The 18784-nt window shown below is 40.9% G+C and overlaps 2 protein-coding genes across 4 annotated transcripts in view; both read right to left on the minus strand.

Moving 5' to 3' along the window:
• Nucleotides 1-18784, minus strand: part of LOC120430290 (uncharacterized) — a 300000-nt gene that overhangs the window by 40666 nt on the left and 240550 nt on the right. The gene's annotated exons all lie outside the window — the stretch shown is intronic.
• LOC128092569 (uncharacterized) lies at nt 3626-18079 on the minus strand. 3 transcript variants are annotated; one of them, XR_008211890.1, is made up of 3 exons: nt 4237-4376; nt 4002-4164; nt 3626-3938 (listed from the first exon to the last, which is right to left on the minus strand). XR_008211890.1 is itself a non-coding variant. In XM_052706659.1 (3 exons), the coding sequence occupies exons 1-3, from the start codon at nt 16156-16158 to the stop codon at nt 3855-3857; spliced, it is 267 nt and encodes an 88-aa protein (XP_052562619.1). In that variant the 5' UTR covers nt 16159-18079; the 3' UTR covers nt 3626-3854. The 3 variants fall into 3 exon arrangements, 2 of the variants coding, with proteins under 2 accessions (XP_052562619.1, XP_052562618.1); XM_052706659.1 differs by lacking the exons at nt 4002-4164; nt 4237-4376 and adding exons at nt 15925-16009; nt 16061-18079; XM_052706658.1 differs by lacking the exons at nt 4002-4164; nt 4237-4376 and adding an exon at nt 15925-18079.

Raw genomic sequence — 18784 nt, forward strand, 5'->3', positions numbered from 1 at the left:
AAGGAGCCACTTAAGCTGTAAAGAAGAATAGGAACGGCTGCTTTTGAGATGAATTTCCGACAGTAATATTTCAGTCTTCTATAAATAAAATAACAATTTCAAAAAATACTTTAGGAAAATTACGCAAACAATTTAAAAAAAAAGGGTTAATACCCATCCTTAATCTTGTTAAAACAATTAACGTTAAAAAATTAAATAATAAAACTAATTGATGCTTTAACGGTGCACATCAACCAGAGCTTTGGCACCCAGATTTTTGTTACAGACATTTTGATATCTTCAAAACTACGGGTACTATCAACATATTTTTTTATTCATCCCCTAAAGTACTGTCCACAAAGTAATTTGCAACAAAGTTTGACTAATTCTACAATCCCATTGTTGCAGGATTGGGTCCGTAAGTTTGACAATTTTGGAATAAGAAGACAACAACTTCCTTCGTTGCTGTGTACCCTTAAAATAACCGAGCTACTTCAATATGGGTCATTCCATCTTAAGCGGAACAGCATTTGAAAATAACCCTCTCCGATCCTGCTCAAATTTGGCAGGACTGTTGATACTATCAAAACAGGGACTGGGCCATTCGGCAGAATGACGGTCGGCGGAATGACGTTCGGCAGACAACCAAAAGGCAGAAAAGGTCATTCGGCAGACAAACATTCGGCAGAAAGTACATTCGGCGGAAAAGTACGAATGGCAGAAAAATGTTCGGCAGAAAAGGTCAAATGGCAGACAGGGTCATTCGGCGGAACGTCGATAAGCAGAAAAGCACATAAGGCAGAAAGGTTCATATGGCAGAAAAGTACAGAAGGCAGACAAACAAATGGCAGAAAAGATCATTAAGCAGAATATATCATAAGGCAGAATAATATTTGGCAGACAAAGTCATTTTTGTCTAACTTCCTACCAGCAACTTTATCGAGACAGGACCCAGTGAGACAACCTGGACTGAGCTTATACGACGGAAGGCGTGTCCAGACAAATCTTTAAAAGGGCATACAATTTCCGATCTTTTGATAGCCATACATCTAGGTTTTCTAAAAAACCCACGTTTTTAAATACCTGGGCTTTTTGCCAAGTTTGATCCACGAGAACAAAAATTACGAAAGTCCATACATTTTTGGCAGATTGCTCAAACGAAATCATAACAACGTTTTTGCCTAAGTATTTAAAAACGTGGGTTTTATAGAAAACCTAGATGTATGGGTATCAAAAGATCGGAAATTGTATGCCCTTTCCGATGCCACATAGATTGGCTTGTGAACAGTGGACCTGTTCGGATGTCGGCGGATTTTCCGACGACGAAATTCCGGGTTTAAACGAAATTCCAACGAAAAATCTATTCTATCGATACAAATACCCACAAAACGGTGTTATACCCACTCCAGAATGTTTATTTCTGTAATAGTATTTGTTATATAACTTTTTATAGAAATCATCTTTTCATGAGCTTTTTATAGCAAAATGTTCGGCATGAGTTTCTGAACAAAACGTAGTACTACACAGCTAAAAAAGTAGTAATCTAGCTGCGTGTAAAAGGCCTGGGTGTAAAATAAATATTGCATTATATTATGCAATTTCATGTAATTTTACACCCTAAAATATGTAGCCCATCAGTATGGAAAACCTACTTGACCGAAATGTCAAACTCATATATGCGTTTATCCTTTCAGCGTTTCATCGGTCTGATGGCCGAGTGGGCTAAGGCGCCAGCCCTCACTGTTGGTGCTGGGTTTGAATCTCGTCGGTTGCAACTATTTTTTTTTTGGCAAAAAATGTACATGCAGTGTGTAATATTAAGTGTTTATTTTGACGAAGGTGATGTGCATGCTTTTGCATGCGATTTTACCATCGGATTTTTTGCTGTGTAGGTTTTTGTCAAACTTTTAATTGTTTATATCTAGAGTTTTTTTTGATTAGGTCCTATAAACATATGAAAGACAATAGTTTATTGGTCCTTTTCAAAAAAAAACTCTGGATATGTTTCATCACAAAATGTGCATAGTGCCCAAGGGGTGTAAATACTTTTTTTACATACTTTACTTTCTTTTAATGTGTACCAACATTGACCAAAATATGACATCGGTATTACGTCTACAGCCCGAGTTATTCAACTGTCTCATTATAGACGCACTTGGCAGGAACAATGAAACACTCTACGAAAATCAATTATTTTCTAATAAAACGTCATGTTTTTGTATTGTTCCGTTGCAGGTAACTTGCCTTAATTATTTTAAAGCAATTTTACCAACTTGAAACTTTAATTACAAAAGTTATACCAAAAAGTATTAGAATTTTGTAAAATCCATATATTTATACCAAAAAAATATTATATTTTTTGTTAAATGGAGTTAAAACTAAATAAATATGCCAAAAATCACTTTCAATTAATATTTTGAAAGAGTTACATATAGTGCGTCCATCCCGGGAATTCCCGGGACAAAATTCCCGGGATTTTTCCAAAACCGGGAATTCCCGAATCCCGGGATTTTTATATTTTATACCGGGAATCCCCGAAATCGGTGAAAAATATCAAATTTTGGTCTGGAAATTCAGATTTTGTTGTGGAAATAGATGAACAACGATTAAAAAATAAAAATAAAATATTAAGCATATATCAGCATTGATTTTACTTATAGAGAATACTTGTAAGATCCGTAAATTGCCGTAAATTGCCTAGCGCTTGAAATATTTTCTCTTCACTTTTATATTCATGAATTTAAATTGAAAAAAAGTAATTTTAAATATTTTTTTATGAAACATCTTTGGCAACCAAGACAAACGTATCGAATCAGAACAGCTGTTTTAGTTTATTTTTTTGCATAATGTTTTGATTTTTCTGATTGATTTCGGTTAAAACAGAAACAGTTTTTTACATTTGTTGGTGATCGCGCGAGAGATCAATTTCCCAATTCTACTAGCCTAAATGTGATCCACAAATAAATGTTATTCCGTCCCTGTCTGTCCCTGAAGTGAGCAGAGTGAGCAGAGGTGATCCTCGCTCTTTTTGATCTCTCCCCGACTCACTTCTCATGTACTGTCCCCTTTAGATATATAGTCTTAAATAAACCGTTGACTACACCCGACCGTTTGCACGTTAGAATAAACGTTTTTCTGTTCGCGTAATAAAGTGTTTTAAATTGTGTAAAAACGGTGTTTTTCTGGGTCCGAAATCCCCGAACCGACCATACGCGCGAACATTTGGTCCTTCGAACCGGATCCGAAGGATCCGGTCTGGCCAGGTTCGGGACACTTCGCGGAAGAACAGTTCAGTGCGCGAAGTGTTGGCCTGATCGCGAAGAGCAGTGCAAAGTGTACGGTGCAGAAGCGCGCCTGGACAGTTTTGGTGCGCGTGAAAACGAACATTTGGACAAAAAGTGCACGGAAAATCCGTGAAAAGTGCGGAAAAAATCGGGAAAAATCCCAAAAAGCGGAGCTGAACAGTGGCACAATAGTGCATTGAAAAGCAGCTGAACAAAGGCAGTGACGATCAGTGCAGTGCTGTGAAGAAGATTTCGCCATCGCGGAACTCACGGCGACTCACGGTGTGCGCGCGCTTTGGCAAGCGTCGCGACGTCACCATCTCAACCGGTTGGCTGACGTCATCGTTGGAGTCGGTGATTGATTGGCGGTTGGAGCTTTCGGGACGGATTTGGCGGATCAAGACGGAGATACAGGAGAGTATTTTGCACGTAAACGGTGGCTCGGCTAGTTTGGCTCTTTGCGGAGAAATAAAGTGGCTTTTGAAAATAAAATTGCACGAGAGTTTTTATTAGTCTGGTCAGGTTGCATGAGTGTTGTGTTGTTCTGTCTGGTCCTCTGGAATTCCCTGGTCGATTCCCTTGTCGCTGCTGTCAATACTGGGTCGTACAGTTCGCAATCTGTCTTGCGCGGTCGCGTCGTGGAACGTCGAGTCGATCTGTCTGTTTCCGGTGAATCTGAAAGTGAAAGTGGATGTTATTCAGTTGGCGATCAGTGGTCACGATGGGCGATCTGCAGACTTTGCGGAAGAAGCAGGAGATCCTGCTGAACAAACTGGAGGTGCTGAATCAGTTCGTCGAGCACTACAAGGCGGAAGAACACGAGTGCCAGCTGGAAGTTCGACTCGGAATGCTGAACGACGTGTACCAGGAGTTCACGGACCTACGGACGAAGCTGGAGTTGCTGCTGGAAGAAAAGGATGCGGTCAAGTTCGCGGATGCGGAGCCGAAGGTCAAACAGGAGGTCGTATCACACCGTGAAGAGGCCAATCTACAGGTGGTGCAGGAGTTCGACAACAAATTCTGCAAGGTCAAGGCGATGCTGATTGCGAAGCGGCCAGTCAAGGACGTCGCGCAGACAGTTCCAAACGTTGGTGATGCGGATACCTCGTTTCCGTTGCGCGTCAAGCTGCCTGACATTCATCTGCCGAACTTCAGCGGAAATCTGCGCGAGTGGGTGACCTTCCGTGACACCTTCAAGAGTCTCATCCACCGGAACTCGAAGCTGACATCGATGGACAAGTTCACCTATCTTCAATCGTCCCTTTCTGGTCCTGCGTTGCTGGAGATCAGTGGCATCGACCTGTCGGAAGAAAACTACTCCGTCGCGTGGAACGCGCTGGAGGAGGAGTACGGAAACAAGAAGCTGATCGTGAAAGCCCACCTCGATGTCATTCTGGATCTGGAACCGCTGACCAAGGAGTCGTACGACGGTCTCAGCCACCTGCTCGGTGAGTTTGAGAAAAATCTGCAGATGCTGGACAAGATGGGTGAAAATACTGCCAAATGGAGTACGGTTATGGCGCACGTCCTGTGCTCAAAGCTGGACTCGGCCACGCTTAGGAATTGGGAGACCCACCACAACAGCAAGGAAGTCCCAACCTACAAGGCTCTACTGGAGTACCTGCGCGGCCACTGTTCGGTTCTTCAGTCGATCAAACGAGCGAAAGCGAAACAGTCAGAACAGCGCCCTCCGAAAGCAGCAGTTTGCCACACTGCTGTGCGGAGCAGCAACCAGTGTCAGTTTTGCAGCGGCCCGTGGCACACCCCGTTCCGGTGCTTCAAGTTCCAGAAGATGACGATCTCGGAGCGCAACGACGCTGTTTCGAGGAACAAGCTGTGCAGAAACTGCCTGAAGCCTGGACATTACCCGCGGACGTGCGAAGGAGGAACTTGCCACCACTGTCACCAGAAACACCACTCGATGCTGCACAACGATCAGATGAGATCCTCCGTTCCACAACAGCAGTCGAGACCGACCGCGACGACCTCAGTACAGCGACAACAACCCAGACCACAGAACACGAATCAAACAACACACACTCCAGCCAACAATGCACCTGCTAATCCGACTAACCTACAGACTACAGACTCTCAAACCACACAGCCACAAACCACTAGCCAAAACTACGTTGCACTACCCGTCACGCCCACACACAACATCATCCTGTCCAGAGGCGTACTAAGGCCGGGTGTCACCCGGGGCGGGCTGCCCGGTGTCACCCCTCACCCCCCTCACCCCCCTCCCCCCATTCTCACACCCCCCTTTCTAGATTAATCCCACCAAACTTATGTCACATGAAATTCTTCTTTCAAACTGGAATTCTAAATAATACTCTGCAATGAGCGAAAATCTCGCAATTTGAAATAATAAATATTTTAAATAATGAAAATAATACTTTTTATTATTAAAGCAACGACTATTTCAAAAAAGTGTTCATAATTTGAATTTTTTTTTCTCATGTGCAAATACACGTAATATTATTATCGAAATAATTATATCAGAGATCTAGTTTAAAAAAGAAAATATCATTTAGCTCGTCGATGTTCCTTATAAATAACAGATTTTTTTAAAATGAAAAATATTCAAAAAAATATGTTATGTCATCAAATACATTATTTTTATCGCTTTTATAGTGTTTAAACAGAATATTGTTTTCATCAAAATCAAAATCAAAATCAAAAATTTTCCATAAAATTTAGAAAGCTTAAACATTTGTATACGCTCGATAAAAATATTTGAATTTCATTAAATTTTCAAGTAAATCGTTATGCATTTTATGATCATTGATTATAAATGATGAATTTATTTTCAGAAAATTGTTCGATACGAGAATGAAGAATTCATAATGTAAATCAGCATTCAAGATCAAACATTTATTCTGAAAAAAATGCGCGATATTAGTATTCTCTAGACTTTTTGTTAAGATCAAACTGATAATCATAAGACAATTTTTTTTTTAAATTTGATTAACAACGAAATAAAAATAAATAATTATCAGACATGACATTTTTTTAAAGCTTTATAAACCTTTTTCCAAAGGCAACAAATTTAATTAAGCAGACTGATTTGATTTTATATACATAATGTATAGCCGTAATTACAAAACCTTCTATTCCATATTTTTCTAAAATCGTTTGAAGCTAAAATAATTGTCAGTTCAAACTTAAAAAGAATTAGAATAAATTATAGCTAAGCAAAATATGTGGTTTAGGGTAGGATATTTTGAAACGTAAATTTTCCGTATTTTTTTAGATAAGACACTTTTAAGTTTTTTTTCCAAGAACTGCAGATCAACAGAGACATTTTTTGACTTAGGGTTTCTTGCATTGAATTTTTTTACTCCAGATTAACTGACATTTCACTAGTTTTTTTTTAACATTCCAACGATTAATTTGATCAAATCTGTATTCTTTGCGATCAAAAACATCGTTCCAATTTTTTTACGCGCTGGCACCGCGGAATTTCGGGCGATTTTTTTTAAACGCTCAAATTGCGCAAATTGAATCGAGTACTGCACAATTCTAGAAGCATTTAGACATTCTTACAAATCAAAAAAGGAAAAAAAGAACCGTCCAGATTGATTGAATTATGCATAAGAACCAGCGAGTGGAAGTTGCCGTTGGGCGTCCGTGTAAGTTTGGCATGCATTGGGTGTTTCAGTGTTAAAATAAAGCTTTAAACTGTAACTTTTTTTTTTAATCAAATAAAAAAGCTCAATAATTTTCTATTAAGCTTTAAAAAAAATTAAAACCGGAAAAAACACAAAAAGGTTAAATTTTTCAAATATCAATGAATTTTATTTTTATTTCAATCAATAATTTTCTTATCCTTTTTTTGCTTTAAATATATTTGTTTATTTAAAAAAACAGCTTGTTCAGAAAATCTTGAAATGGTTTAATTTTTTTAAATACTTGTTTAAAAAAAATCGTTATTTCATAAATTAAAAATTAGTTCCGGAAAGATTCAGAACTCGGTAATGTCTTTAAACTTTACTGGAAATGTTATTTTTTTTACAGTGCAAATATTTTTGATGCATGATTTCCCATCAATCAAAAAATCAGAATTTAAAAAAATGCGGTTAACACTGAATCCTAATGCTTAAGACATTGTTTCTCGAATTTTCCTTGAAAAGCGTATATTAGTTTAATTCATATTTTGTTTGGTTTTGTTGAAACATTATAGAATCTTTCCGAGGACCAGAAAAATTATTAGTATTGGTGATGGAAGTTTAGAAAAAAGGTTTTGCTTTTTAAAAAGCATATTTTTTTAAAATTAAATGTGAATCAGACTCATTTCTGATTTTCAAGGAAAATTCGAGGAAAAATGTCTCAAGCATTTGGATTCAGTGTTAACCGCATTTTTTTAAATTCCGATTTTTTTATTGTTGGGAAATCATACATCAAAAAAATTTGAACAATTTAAAACAAAACAAACATCTCGATTAACATTTAAAGACATTTCCGAGTTCTGAATGTTTTTTGAATATTTTTTTATTTTATGAAATAATTTAAAAAACTGTAAAAGATATATATTAATTATTATATTAAAAAATAATAATCCTTTTTGAGATTTTTTTATCAAGCTGTTTTTTTAAAAGAAACTTTTATAATTGATTCAAATTCTAGGACAGAGTGATGACAAAAATCACTGATTTTTCAAAAATTATCTTACAAGTATCAGAAGACATTTTTTTGTTCTTAAGACTGAAGAATCTACCTTTCAATATTTGTCAATATATCAATATTGCCTTGACTTGAAAACACTTACAAAAGAATGGAGTCAACTAAGTTTTTGTAAATTGCTCTCCTCAGGTATTGAATGGACTTTCACGCATCTTTGTATTTGTAACATTATTATTATAAAAAAAACTGATTTTCAAATGAACAAATAAATATATTTAACATTTAAAGCAAATAAAACATATAGCAAATAAAACATTATATTGAAAATTATTGGTTGCAATAAAAAAAATCAATGATAATTGAAAAATTTAACCTATTTGTGTTTTTTACAGGCCTAATAGAAAATAATTGAAAGTTGTTATTTTGATCATCTACACAGCAAAAGAAAGTTGAATTTTTGAATGTTGAAAATTTGGTAGGTTGAACATTACCTCTTTTTTGAGTAACCTACCTATAAAATGTGTAAAAATGTGAACCTGATGAATATTCATCAGAAACTGATGGAAATTCAACATTTTCTGATGTAGTTTTACACATTTTTTGACACAAAATCTGTCACCATTTCCTGATGAATATTACCATAATCTTTTTCTGTGTAAAATTTACTATGATCTAAAACAAAAAAAAAACGAATCCCAACACAAGGATTTTCATATATTCTAGAAGCACGGCAACAATACGAGCCAAGATTGCGCAATCTGTATTTTAATGTAATTGTCGATTACATTACCTTTTTTGATTTACGGTGCTGGTTTTCTACTAAATTGCAAGTGACCCTAAAAAAATATCAAAATGGTTTTTGTGACAAGTAGTTTAATGTTTCGTTAATTCATATTTTTTAATTGATCATAATTTAGGATATTTGTTCAAATATCCAACGTTTTGGCATGAGTGCTTTTTTATTGTATATTTCAATTATAATAGGGTCTGAAAAGGTTGTTGTGCACTCTTGCCAAGTCTTAATCTACTTACCATTTTTGTATGGACAGTTGCTAAAATTATATAGAGACTTTCAAAGGCGAACCAACAAATATACCGCGGGCTGCTCTTAAGATTATTGTTGAATCCGGCCCATTTAGGATTCTTCTTATGAAGTTGTTTAGGAAAATGATGAATAAGTTTGCTTTTATAAACAAAAATATTAAAAAATATAAAATTTAATAAAAAAAATGATAAATAAGAATTACATTTTAATACGTAAAATATTTATGAGGATTTGGAAAGTATTAAATAGGCACTATCACATTTTCCAAAAAGATTTATTAAACGTGAAAAATTAAAAAAATATAAGTGAAGGAAAAATAATGGAAAACTCAAATTTCCTTTGTTGAAACATAAATTATAACTATGTTCACAAAGTAAATTTTATTTATTTTAAAATCATAATTCTGTGGACCCCTTCTGATCTGCCTGACAATTTTTAAAATAAAATTTAAAACATGGCCGTTAGTGCTCGGTCGAGGCAAAATTTGATAAAACAATTTCATTGAATCAAAAATAATAAAACAATAAACAAATTAAAATTAACCTGACAAATGGCGATATTTTTTAATCTTTTTTTTGTAAATAATATCTCGAATCATTTGTATATGTCTGGAATTAATACTATCTAACAAAAAGGAGATATTATTAACAAAGAAAATCAAAATCCTAGTTAATCTTGTTGAAGAAACGATTTCGGATTTTTCGTACCTATTTGAAATTTTCGTTAAATTTCCCATCAAAATTATTAATGACACTCAGAGTGGTACTAACTTTGACAGTCAATTAACAATATTTTATCATTAAAATGTAATTTGAAATTACATAAAGTTTTCAGACCGAGTTGAAAATAAACTAAGACAAGCATGGTTCTGGAATTTTGCAGACCTAATGTTGAAATTGATGCATTTTTTGTATTTGCTTGACCTAACATTGCATAGAAGTATCGGGTTTAGAAAGAATGAAATATGAATTTTGAACCAATTCATTTTCAAGTTAAAATCTACTACCCGAATAACAAAAAAAATGATGATGCAATTATATTTCGTATAATTTTAATGTTTGTTCCTTATCTTTTTCAAATTTTATTAATAACTAAGAAATGATAAAATTTGGTACAAAAAAAGTCAAAAATCCTATTAAATAATTTTTTAAAGAATTTTCAGCTTAATATATTCGCTGTTAATTTAATGAAAAAGAAAACAATGGTAATGTTAAGATCGTTTTGTGTCTCTCATTATTGCCTAGTAAAGATTTTGCTGGAATATTTATTTACTGAAAAAGCGTTCGTTTTCTTCCAGTCTGATCATAAAGATTTAGAAAAAAAATATTTGAATCTTTTTCAACAATAAAAAACTGAATTTCGAAAAACATCATAATTTGCATTGTTTGGCAAAAAATATTTTTGATTTTTGATTAAATTTATTTTTTACATTTTGTTGTGAAAAAAAAATAGTTTTGCGTGTTTCGGCTCCAGGTGATGAAAGTTCGCAAGCGAAGAAGATTTTTTGGCGATTATTCTATCCCTGATTGTGATTTAAATAATTTGCCGTTTTCTGCAACCCTTAATTTTTTTTTAATTTTTTTTTAATTTTTCAATTCAAAGTGATTTATTTTTATTTTTGCTTTCAATTGGAACTTTGCCGAAGAAAACAAAAATAAACCTACATTCCGAGAAAAAAAAATCAAACTCAAGAGTGGTTTGGCACAAGAACATTTTTACGAGAAAACATTTTCGATTTAACTCTTTTTATAAGCTTGTACATTAATTACACCCCTTACATATTAGTATCTTTTTCAAAATTTATTTATTTGATGATCGGGTGTCACCCGCACCCCTGAATATTTAATTTTTGAAGTCTTCAGGATATGTCTAATATAAACATGCACTTTTACTAACTGTGAATACTTAACTTCATCATTACTATGTAAACATATTATAAAACATGAGTGTTACTTTTGGGTGTCACCCCCATCTAAAATCAATGTTTCAGAAAATTTAACTTGTATGTTTTGTTTAAGAAAGATAATATATATTAGTTAGATACTTGATGATTTGTTATGAACATATTTTAGGTCGATTATATTTTTTTTTTCGTCCGAGTCAGGTGTCACCCCATCAGCTCGGGTGTCACCCCAAGATGGGTGACACCCGGGGCGGACCGCCCCCACCGCCCCCCCCTTAGTACGCCACTGATCCTGTCAACCGCGCTCATCCGTATTAAAGACCGCTTCGGAAACACGCTGCTAGCGCGTGCGCTTCTTGACTCGTGCTCACAGCACTGTCTGATGACCAGAGAGTTCTCGCGACGACTCAAATTTGTGCGACAATCGTCGTATTTGCCGATCCAAGGGATCGGAACTTCCCGTTGCGTGTCGACCCAGCTCGTGCGTGCAGATGTCGGTCCGCGTTCCGATCAGATTTCAGCCCAAGCTCAACATCTCGTTGCCGACGTCGTACATCGACCCGTCTATAATTCAGCTGCCCGACTGGATGTTCCTGGCTGATCCGGAGTTCCACAAAACCGGTCCAGTGGACGTCATTATCGGTGCCGAGTTCTACATGGACTTGCTGACGGACGAACGGGTGAAACCAGTTGCAGACGGCCCCACGCTGCACAACACGGTGTTCGGTTGGATCATTTCCGGCCGGCTTCCCGGCAGCGTTCCAGAATCGACGTCTCTTGTATCCGTCGCGGCAATCGACGAGCTGCTGACAAGATTTTGGGAACTGGAAACGTGCCGCACCAAGAGCACACACTCGATCGAAGAATCCACGTGCGAGCAGCTGTTCGAGGAGACGACGGTTCGTGACGAGACTGGCAGATTTGTTGTGACGCTGCCCAAGAAAAAGTACGCTGTCCAGCGTCTCGGTGAGTCCAGATCAACAGCCATCAAACGCTTCCTGGGACTAGAGAAGCGGCTGTCAGCGAATCCAGACCTGAAACAACAGTACAGTGATTTTATTCACGAGTACGAAGCCATGGGACACATGAAACGGATTGCCGGCGACACGGCCGGGGGAGAGTTAGCGTATTACCTGCCACACCACTGCGTCTTGAGGCCGGACAGCACCACTACGAAGCTCCGCGTGGTGTTTGATGCTTCGTGTCGCACGTCTACCGGAGTTGCTCTGAACGATGCGCTCATGGTGGGACCAGTTGTGCAGGACGATTTACTAGACATTGCGCTACGCTTTCGACTCCACGCTGTTGCCATCGTTGCTGACATCGCCAAGATGTACCGTATGATTCGCGTCCAGCCTGACGACCAGAGACTGCAGAGGATTGTTTGGAGAGACAATGTGGACGAACCCATCCGAATCTACGAGCTGACCACTGTCACGTACGGAACGGCGTCTGCGCCATATTTAGCGACCAAGTGTTTGCAAAAACTCGGTGAGATCGGAGAAAAGACGCACCCATCCGCTGCCAAGGTCCTCAAACGTGACTTCTACGTTGACGACATGTTGGCAGGTGCGCACACGGTCGCTGAAGGAAAAGAGCTAGTCGCCGAAATGGTCGATCTGATGGAATCTGGCGGATTCTCGTTGCGAAAGTGGCATTCAAACTCCCGAGACATCCTGCTCGACGTCCCGGAACATCTTCGCGACGAACGGACTCTGCTAGAACTGGACACGTCTGACGCAACCGTCAAGACGCTCGGGCTCGTTTGGGAGCCCAGTACGGACTGTTTCCGTTTCAGATCGCCAAAATGGAACGACGTTGCCGTGATCACGAAGCGTGTCGTGGCCTCAGACATGGCCATGATCTTCGACCCGTACGGGCTGATCGGTCCTGTCGTCATCCAAGCGAAAATCTTCGTGCAGAAGCTGTGGCGCATGGAACTGGATTGGGACGCCGCTCTGCCAGAAGATCTGCAGGAGTACTGGCGTGAATACCGCAGAAATCTAGCCGGTCTAGACAGCCTGTCGATACCCCGCTGGATTGGCACAGGTGCAGATGACCAGAATGTGCAGCTTCACGGGTTCTGCGACGCTTCAGTCAACGCTTACGGTGCGTGCATCTACATCCGAACCGTTTCGGCCAACGGCGACGTCACCGTCCGCTTGCTGGCCTCCAAATCCCGCATCGCACCGCTCGAGAACCTGAAGAAGAAGAAGCGTAAGCAGTCGATTCCCCGCTTGGAGCTGGCGTCCGCTCTGCTGCTGGCGCATCTGTACGAGAAGGTGGCCAACGCCATAAACTTCCGAGGCAAGGCGTTCTTCTGGACGGATTCCATGATCGTACGCTGCTGGCTTGCGTCACTGCCGTCCAGATGGAACCAGTTCGTGGCCAATCGTGTCTCCGAGATTCAACACCTGACAGAGAGCGGATCTTGGGACCATGTGCCCGGAATAGAGAACCCAGCTGACATCATTTCTCGCGGCATGACGCCGATGCAGCTGCAGTACTCAAAGCTCTGGTTCAACGGTCCTGATTGGCTGAGTCTCGACCACCAGCACTGGCCGCACGCTCAAGTGCCGAACGCAGCAGACTTCGACCACGAAGAACTGGAGGAACACAACGCTGTCGCTGCAGTTGCACATGACGCCGAGCCCTGCAGACTGTTTACAGCGAATTCATCGTACACTGTGACAATACGGACGACCGCTGTAATCTGTCGCTTCTGTTTCAACAGCCGTGCGGCGAACAAACACTGTCGCAGAGTTGGTCCGTTGACGGCTGAAGAGCTCGAGGTCGCTTTGAAGAAGCTGGTGCGACTCGCTCAACGAGAATGCTTTCCTGAAGAGTACGATGCTTTGTCCAGAGATCGCGCGATTCCAAACAACTCCCGCATCGCTGCGCTGAACCCAAGAATCATCGATGGAATCCTGTGCGTCGGCGGCCGGTTGCAGCACGCCGCAGTCTCGGACAACCGAAAGCATCCGTACATTCTCGACCATCGTCATCCGTTCACGAAGCTTATCGTCACACACTATCACGAGACCATGTTTCACGCTGGACAACAACTGTTGATCTCTGCTGTGCGTGAGCGGTTCTGGCCGATCAACATCCGCAACCTCGTTCGCGAGGTGATCCACAAGTGTGTCGATTGCTTCCGTGTCAAGCCGAAGGTTCTGGACCAGCTCATGGCGGATCTGCCGCCCGAACGAGTCACTCCGTGCACACCGTTCGCACGAGTCGGAGTTGACTACTGCGGACCTTTTCAGGTCGCGTACCCGCAGCGCCGAGCTCGCCCAGTGAAGTGCTTCGTTGCCATCTTCGTCTGCCTGGTCACCAAGGCCGTTCACCTAGAACTAGCAGCAGACCTAACGACGCAGGCATTTCTGGCGGCCCTCAAACGGTTCACTGCCCGGCGTGGCAAACCGAAGCTGGTCATGTGCGACAACGCCAAGAACTTCGTCGGCGCAAGACGTGAGCTGAGCGAACTCGCCAAGCTGTTCCTAAGTCAGCAGTGCCAAGAGGAGATCATCCGCGAAACAGCGAACGACAGCATCGAATTCAAGTTTATTCCCGCTCGCTCGCCGAACTTCGGCGGCCTCTGGGAGTCCGCGGTGAAGAGCTTCAAGTTGCTGTTCAAACGTACTATCGGGCTGCACACCCTGCTGTACGACGAGTTCCAGACTGTGCTGGTCCAGATCGAAGCGATCCTCAACTCGCGACCGCTCACGCCGCTCAGCAACGACCCCGCAGACTTCGAAGCGCTGACCCCAGGACACTTCCTGATCCAGCGTCCACTCACTGCGATTCCAGAACCAAACCTCGACCACATTCCCGAGAACAGACTGTCGGCCTGGCAAACCGTCCAGCGGTACACGCAGCAGCTCTGGAAGAAGTGGTCCAACCTCTACCTGTCGGACCTGCACAACCGCACGAAGTGGACAAAGCAGAAAGACAACGTCGCAGTCGGAACCATGGTCCTGCTGAAGGACGAGAACCTCCCGCCGTTGAAGTGGCAGCTCGGACGCGTTTCCGATGTCCACCCGGGAGCTGACGGCAACATCCGTGTCGTCACGGTGCGCACAAAGGACGGCAGCTATCAGCGTGCGATCTCTAAGATCTGCATTCTGCCGATCCGTGACAACCTTTCTACCGCGCAAGGGGAGAACTAGGACTCCTCCAACGGCGGAGGTCGAAAGGCCTCCGCACACCAGTTAAGTTATGTATTGTTTTGAATTTCAAAAAGTTCACCGAATCTTTTTCCTCCAGAGTCGCCACCCTGTCTGCGCCCAGACCTGCGGGTCGTTCTGCGCTCGGAGGCCGTCAAAAAGATCGGAACTTTCCGAAATGCTCTGAGGTAACCTGTTTTGTTTCGGTGGTGGTTTGCATGAAGATGTTTGCTTGCGATCTGGCTGGCAAAGGCCCAGCATAATTACGGTTACGGATAACAGCGGCGCACAGCGCCATTTCAGTCGCAAAGACTGCTCCCAGTTCTGAACCCAGCTAAATCCATTCCACGTTTGGAACTCTTCGAGGTACACACACGCTCACGATGACAACAGCGGAGGAGACGTCCTCCCGGTCCCATCTGCCACGACCAGCAGCGAGCTTGGCCAGCTCGTTCCCAATCGCAGCCCGATGGAGCCAACCCCCGTCATCGCAGCATCTGTACACCCGGAGAACCATCGTGTCGGTAACCGCTGAGGGTCAACAGCGACGCCAGGAGGCGTCGGGGGAGGCCACGGAGGTCTCCCCCAGTTCAGGCAAGTCGTTTTTGAATATAATTTAACTGATTAAAAAGCACCCTCTCATCTGATTAGGGAGTTCGTATCGCATCGACGCCGACGACGGCGTCACCGATCGCATCAGACAGCAGAGCAGCAGATCACGCACGGCGCCACCCACGCACGGTGGCTTTGCGTTCAGCAGATCAGCGCACAGATCAACAGCAGCAAGCAAGCAGACAGAAGAATCGACAACTGACGTCGGCGGCACGCCGTCGAACAACAACCGCAGCGCATCGAAGCATCCACCCCCGCAACGAACAGAAGATCAACCGATCGAGCAAACCAGATCAACCATGGCAAATTTACACCAGCAGACGGTAGCAGCACATCCCAGTTCCAGCTCAAGTTCAAGGTCGACCTGCTGTCGATCGACGCCATGATGAAACAGCACCTGAAAGAACGAAAAATCAACGATTTGCAGAGCATCACGACACCAATCAACCCCAGAAGTGTCTCCAGCAGCAGCGCGGCATCCAGGTTGATCGTCCGATGTCCAGTCCGGTCCAGAGAACAGCAGATTTCGACGAAAAATCGGTGCATTTTCGACTGCAGCGAAATGCACGATGTTTACAGCCCAGCAGAAGAACAATATCTATTGTCCGTGTTCGATCGACGGCCGCAGCCGCGATCGTAGTACATAAGGAAAACAATGACCAATCTTGACCTAGGGTAACAGCAGAACAGTAGAAGTAGTATATAAGAGACGAAGATAAGAATCAAAACAGACGAGAAGAATGTTTGAATCCGAGTGATTCCAAGGCGGCCGGTATGATCGCGCGAGAGATCAACTTCTAAATTCTACTAGCCTAAATGTGATCCGCAAATAAATGTATTCTGTCCCTGTCTGTCCCTGAAGTGAGCAGAGTGAGCAGAGGTGATCCTCGCTCACTTTGATCTCTCCCCGGCTCGCTTCTCATGTACTGTCCCCTTTAGATTATAGTCTTAAATAAACCGTTGACTACACCCGACCGTTTGCACGTTAGAATAAACGTTTTTCTGTTCGCGTAATAAAGTGTTTTAAATTGTGTAAAAACGGTGTTTTTCTGGGTCCGAAATCCCCGAACCGACCATACGCGCGAACAGTTGGTATGATTTTATTTGCTGTTTTTTTTATTTGTTGTTTTAGACATTTTTAAAAAAATGTTGAAGCTTTTCTGGTCATGTCATATAAAAAATTAAAAATATGTATTTATAAGAGACTTATTTAATTTGAATCACACTGGATTAAATATTTTGATACATTGAAAAACCAAAGCACAACAAAGAACAAAAACTAATCTTTCAAGCTATCTAAAAACGGCTATTCTTGTTCAGATTGAAGAGTAGATTTTCACCAATGAACAGTATTGAGCTAAATCCATGATTTTTAGCTTGAAAACATAGATTTTATTGATGTTTTTAAAATTCCCGGAATCCCGGGAATTCCCGGGATTTCAAAAATATTTTTCCCGTTTCCCGGGAAATTCAAAACCCGGGAAAATTGAACGCCCTAGTTACATAGATTTTGAAAAGAAGAAAAATCAAAGTGTCTCATTGTTACCCATGGGCTGAAAGGAGTGGGGAACAATGAGGCAGCCCTGGATTCTGGGTATATTCTTAATTTTGGTCAAACCAAATGAAAGGACATTGTACCCCAACTCATTCCCTATGAAACGTCGAAAAAAATCTGGAGAAATGTTAGTTTTGGTGTTTATGGCAGCCTATGAGCGAAAAACTAATTTTTGTCCACAATTTACTTTTACACCCCAGAATCGAACATTAATGAATAACTTTTCAAGGGAGCTTCCATAACCAAAGCCACTATTATGGCAGACGTGTATCGTGTAGACACACCTTTCCCCAAAATATGAGCTTGTTTGGTTGAAACTACTACTTGTGAGAGCCATTTTATCATTGTTCCCCGTGTCTCATACTCTACCCTAACCTACATTGTCGTGTTTGCCATTATCATTAGAATTTTGAAATTTTGTGCAGTACAAGTGAAAATTATTCCCAGTCAACCAATCGGAATTCTGAAACGGAATTCAATTCGAATCGATTACGTATTCCGTGTCAAACGCAACAACCGATACGTACACGGAATAGGAGCGCTAGTTTATTGTAAACTTATGGTACGTTCGTTTAAAGAGCCGGTGCGGCACTGAGTGACGCACTCGTCGGTGCCAGTTTTGGTTCAATCGAACGTCATTTGTCAGTGTGCGTGGAACTCGCATCAAACTGAAAATATATCGAAAAGCACTAGAGTTTCAGTTCCAAGATGGAGGTGAAACTCGTGCGGAACTAGCGCGAGTTTATTCAAACAAACACTTTGACAGCTCTGAGTGCGGCACTCAGTGCGAAATAAGCCCTCAAACGAACGTACCATTATAGAAACAGACCCCCAAAATTAGTTTTCAATACTGAGATATTCCATAAAAACCAAAAAAAAAACTTCGTGCATTTTTGAAAGAAGTTTTAAACTTGTCGTGCTATCTTGACACAGCCTGAAATTTGATGTATGTGCGACAATTGGGTACTAAAGCCCTATGTAAATTTTTATGAACAACTGTAAAAAACACGATAAAAAACCATTTGTGATCACTTTTTTTCATTTTAATGCAAAAAAAATTGACAAGACAAAATTTTTTCGATGGATCAACTAAGGTCCCCTTGGAACGGGCTGTCAAGTAGGACCTTTCCTGTCAAGAAGGACCGTGAAGTTAATTTTTTAACTGGTGGATCAATTCTCAAATTTAGTTCTCGGCTTATCACTCCCAGTAGCAATTAAAACGAAAATTTTGTTTTACCTTTCGATGTACATAATATCATTTTCAAGGGTTTTTTAAAAATTGAATTAAAAATCTTTTTTAAATCCTTTGCGGTCGTTCAAAGGGTCATTGTACTAAGAAAAATAAGCTTTATCGTTATGACCAATAATATCACAAATTTAAACTTCATTTTAGGACCCAATTGGCCAAAGGGATTTCAGGTCAGAAAGCGTTTGACACAGATACGAGCTCGACTACCGTAAACCTTTTCAATTATATTTCGGGACTCCGGCAACCAAATTCAGCCAATTTTCGGGGCAATGCACATAATGGTCAACCAAACAAAACGTAATTGTTATTGTTTACATTGCGTGCTCTCGTTTTTGTTTATTCAAGATCAAACTTTAAAACTCGTTTTT

This window comes from Culex pipiens, chromosome 1 (genome assembly GCF_016801865.2).
Source record: "Culex pipiens pallens isolate TS chromosome 1, TS_CPP_V2, whole genome shotgun sequence".
Taxonomy (NCBI): domain Eukaryota; kingdom Metazoa; phylum Arthropoda; class Insecta; order Diptera; family Culicidae; genus Culex; species Culex pipiens.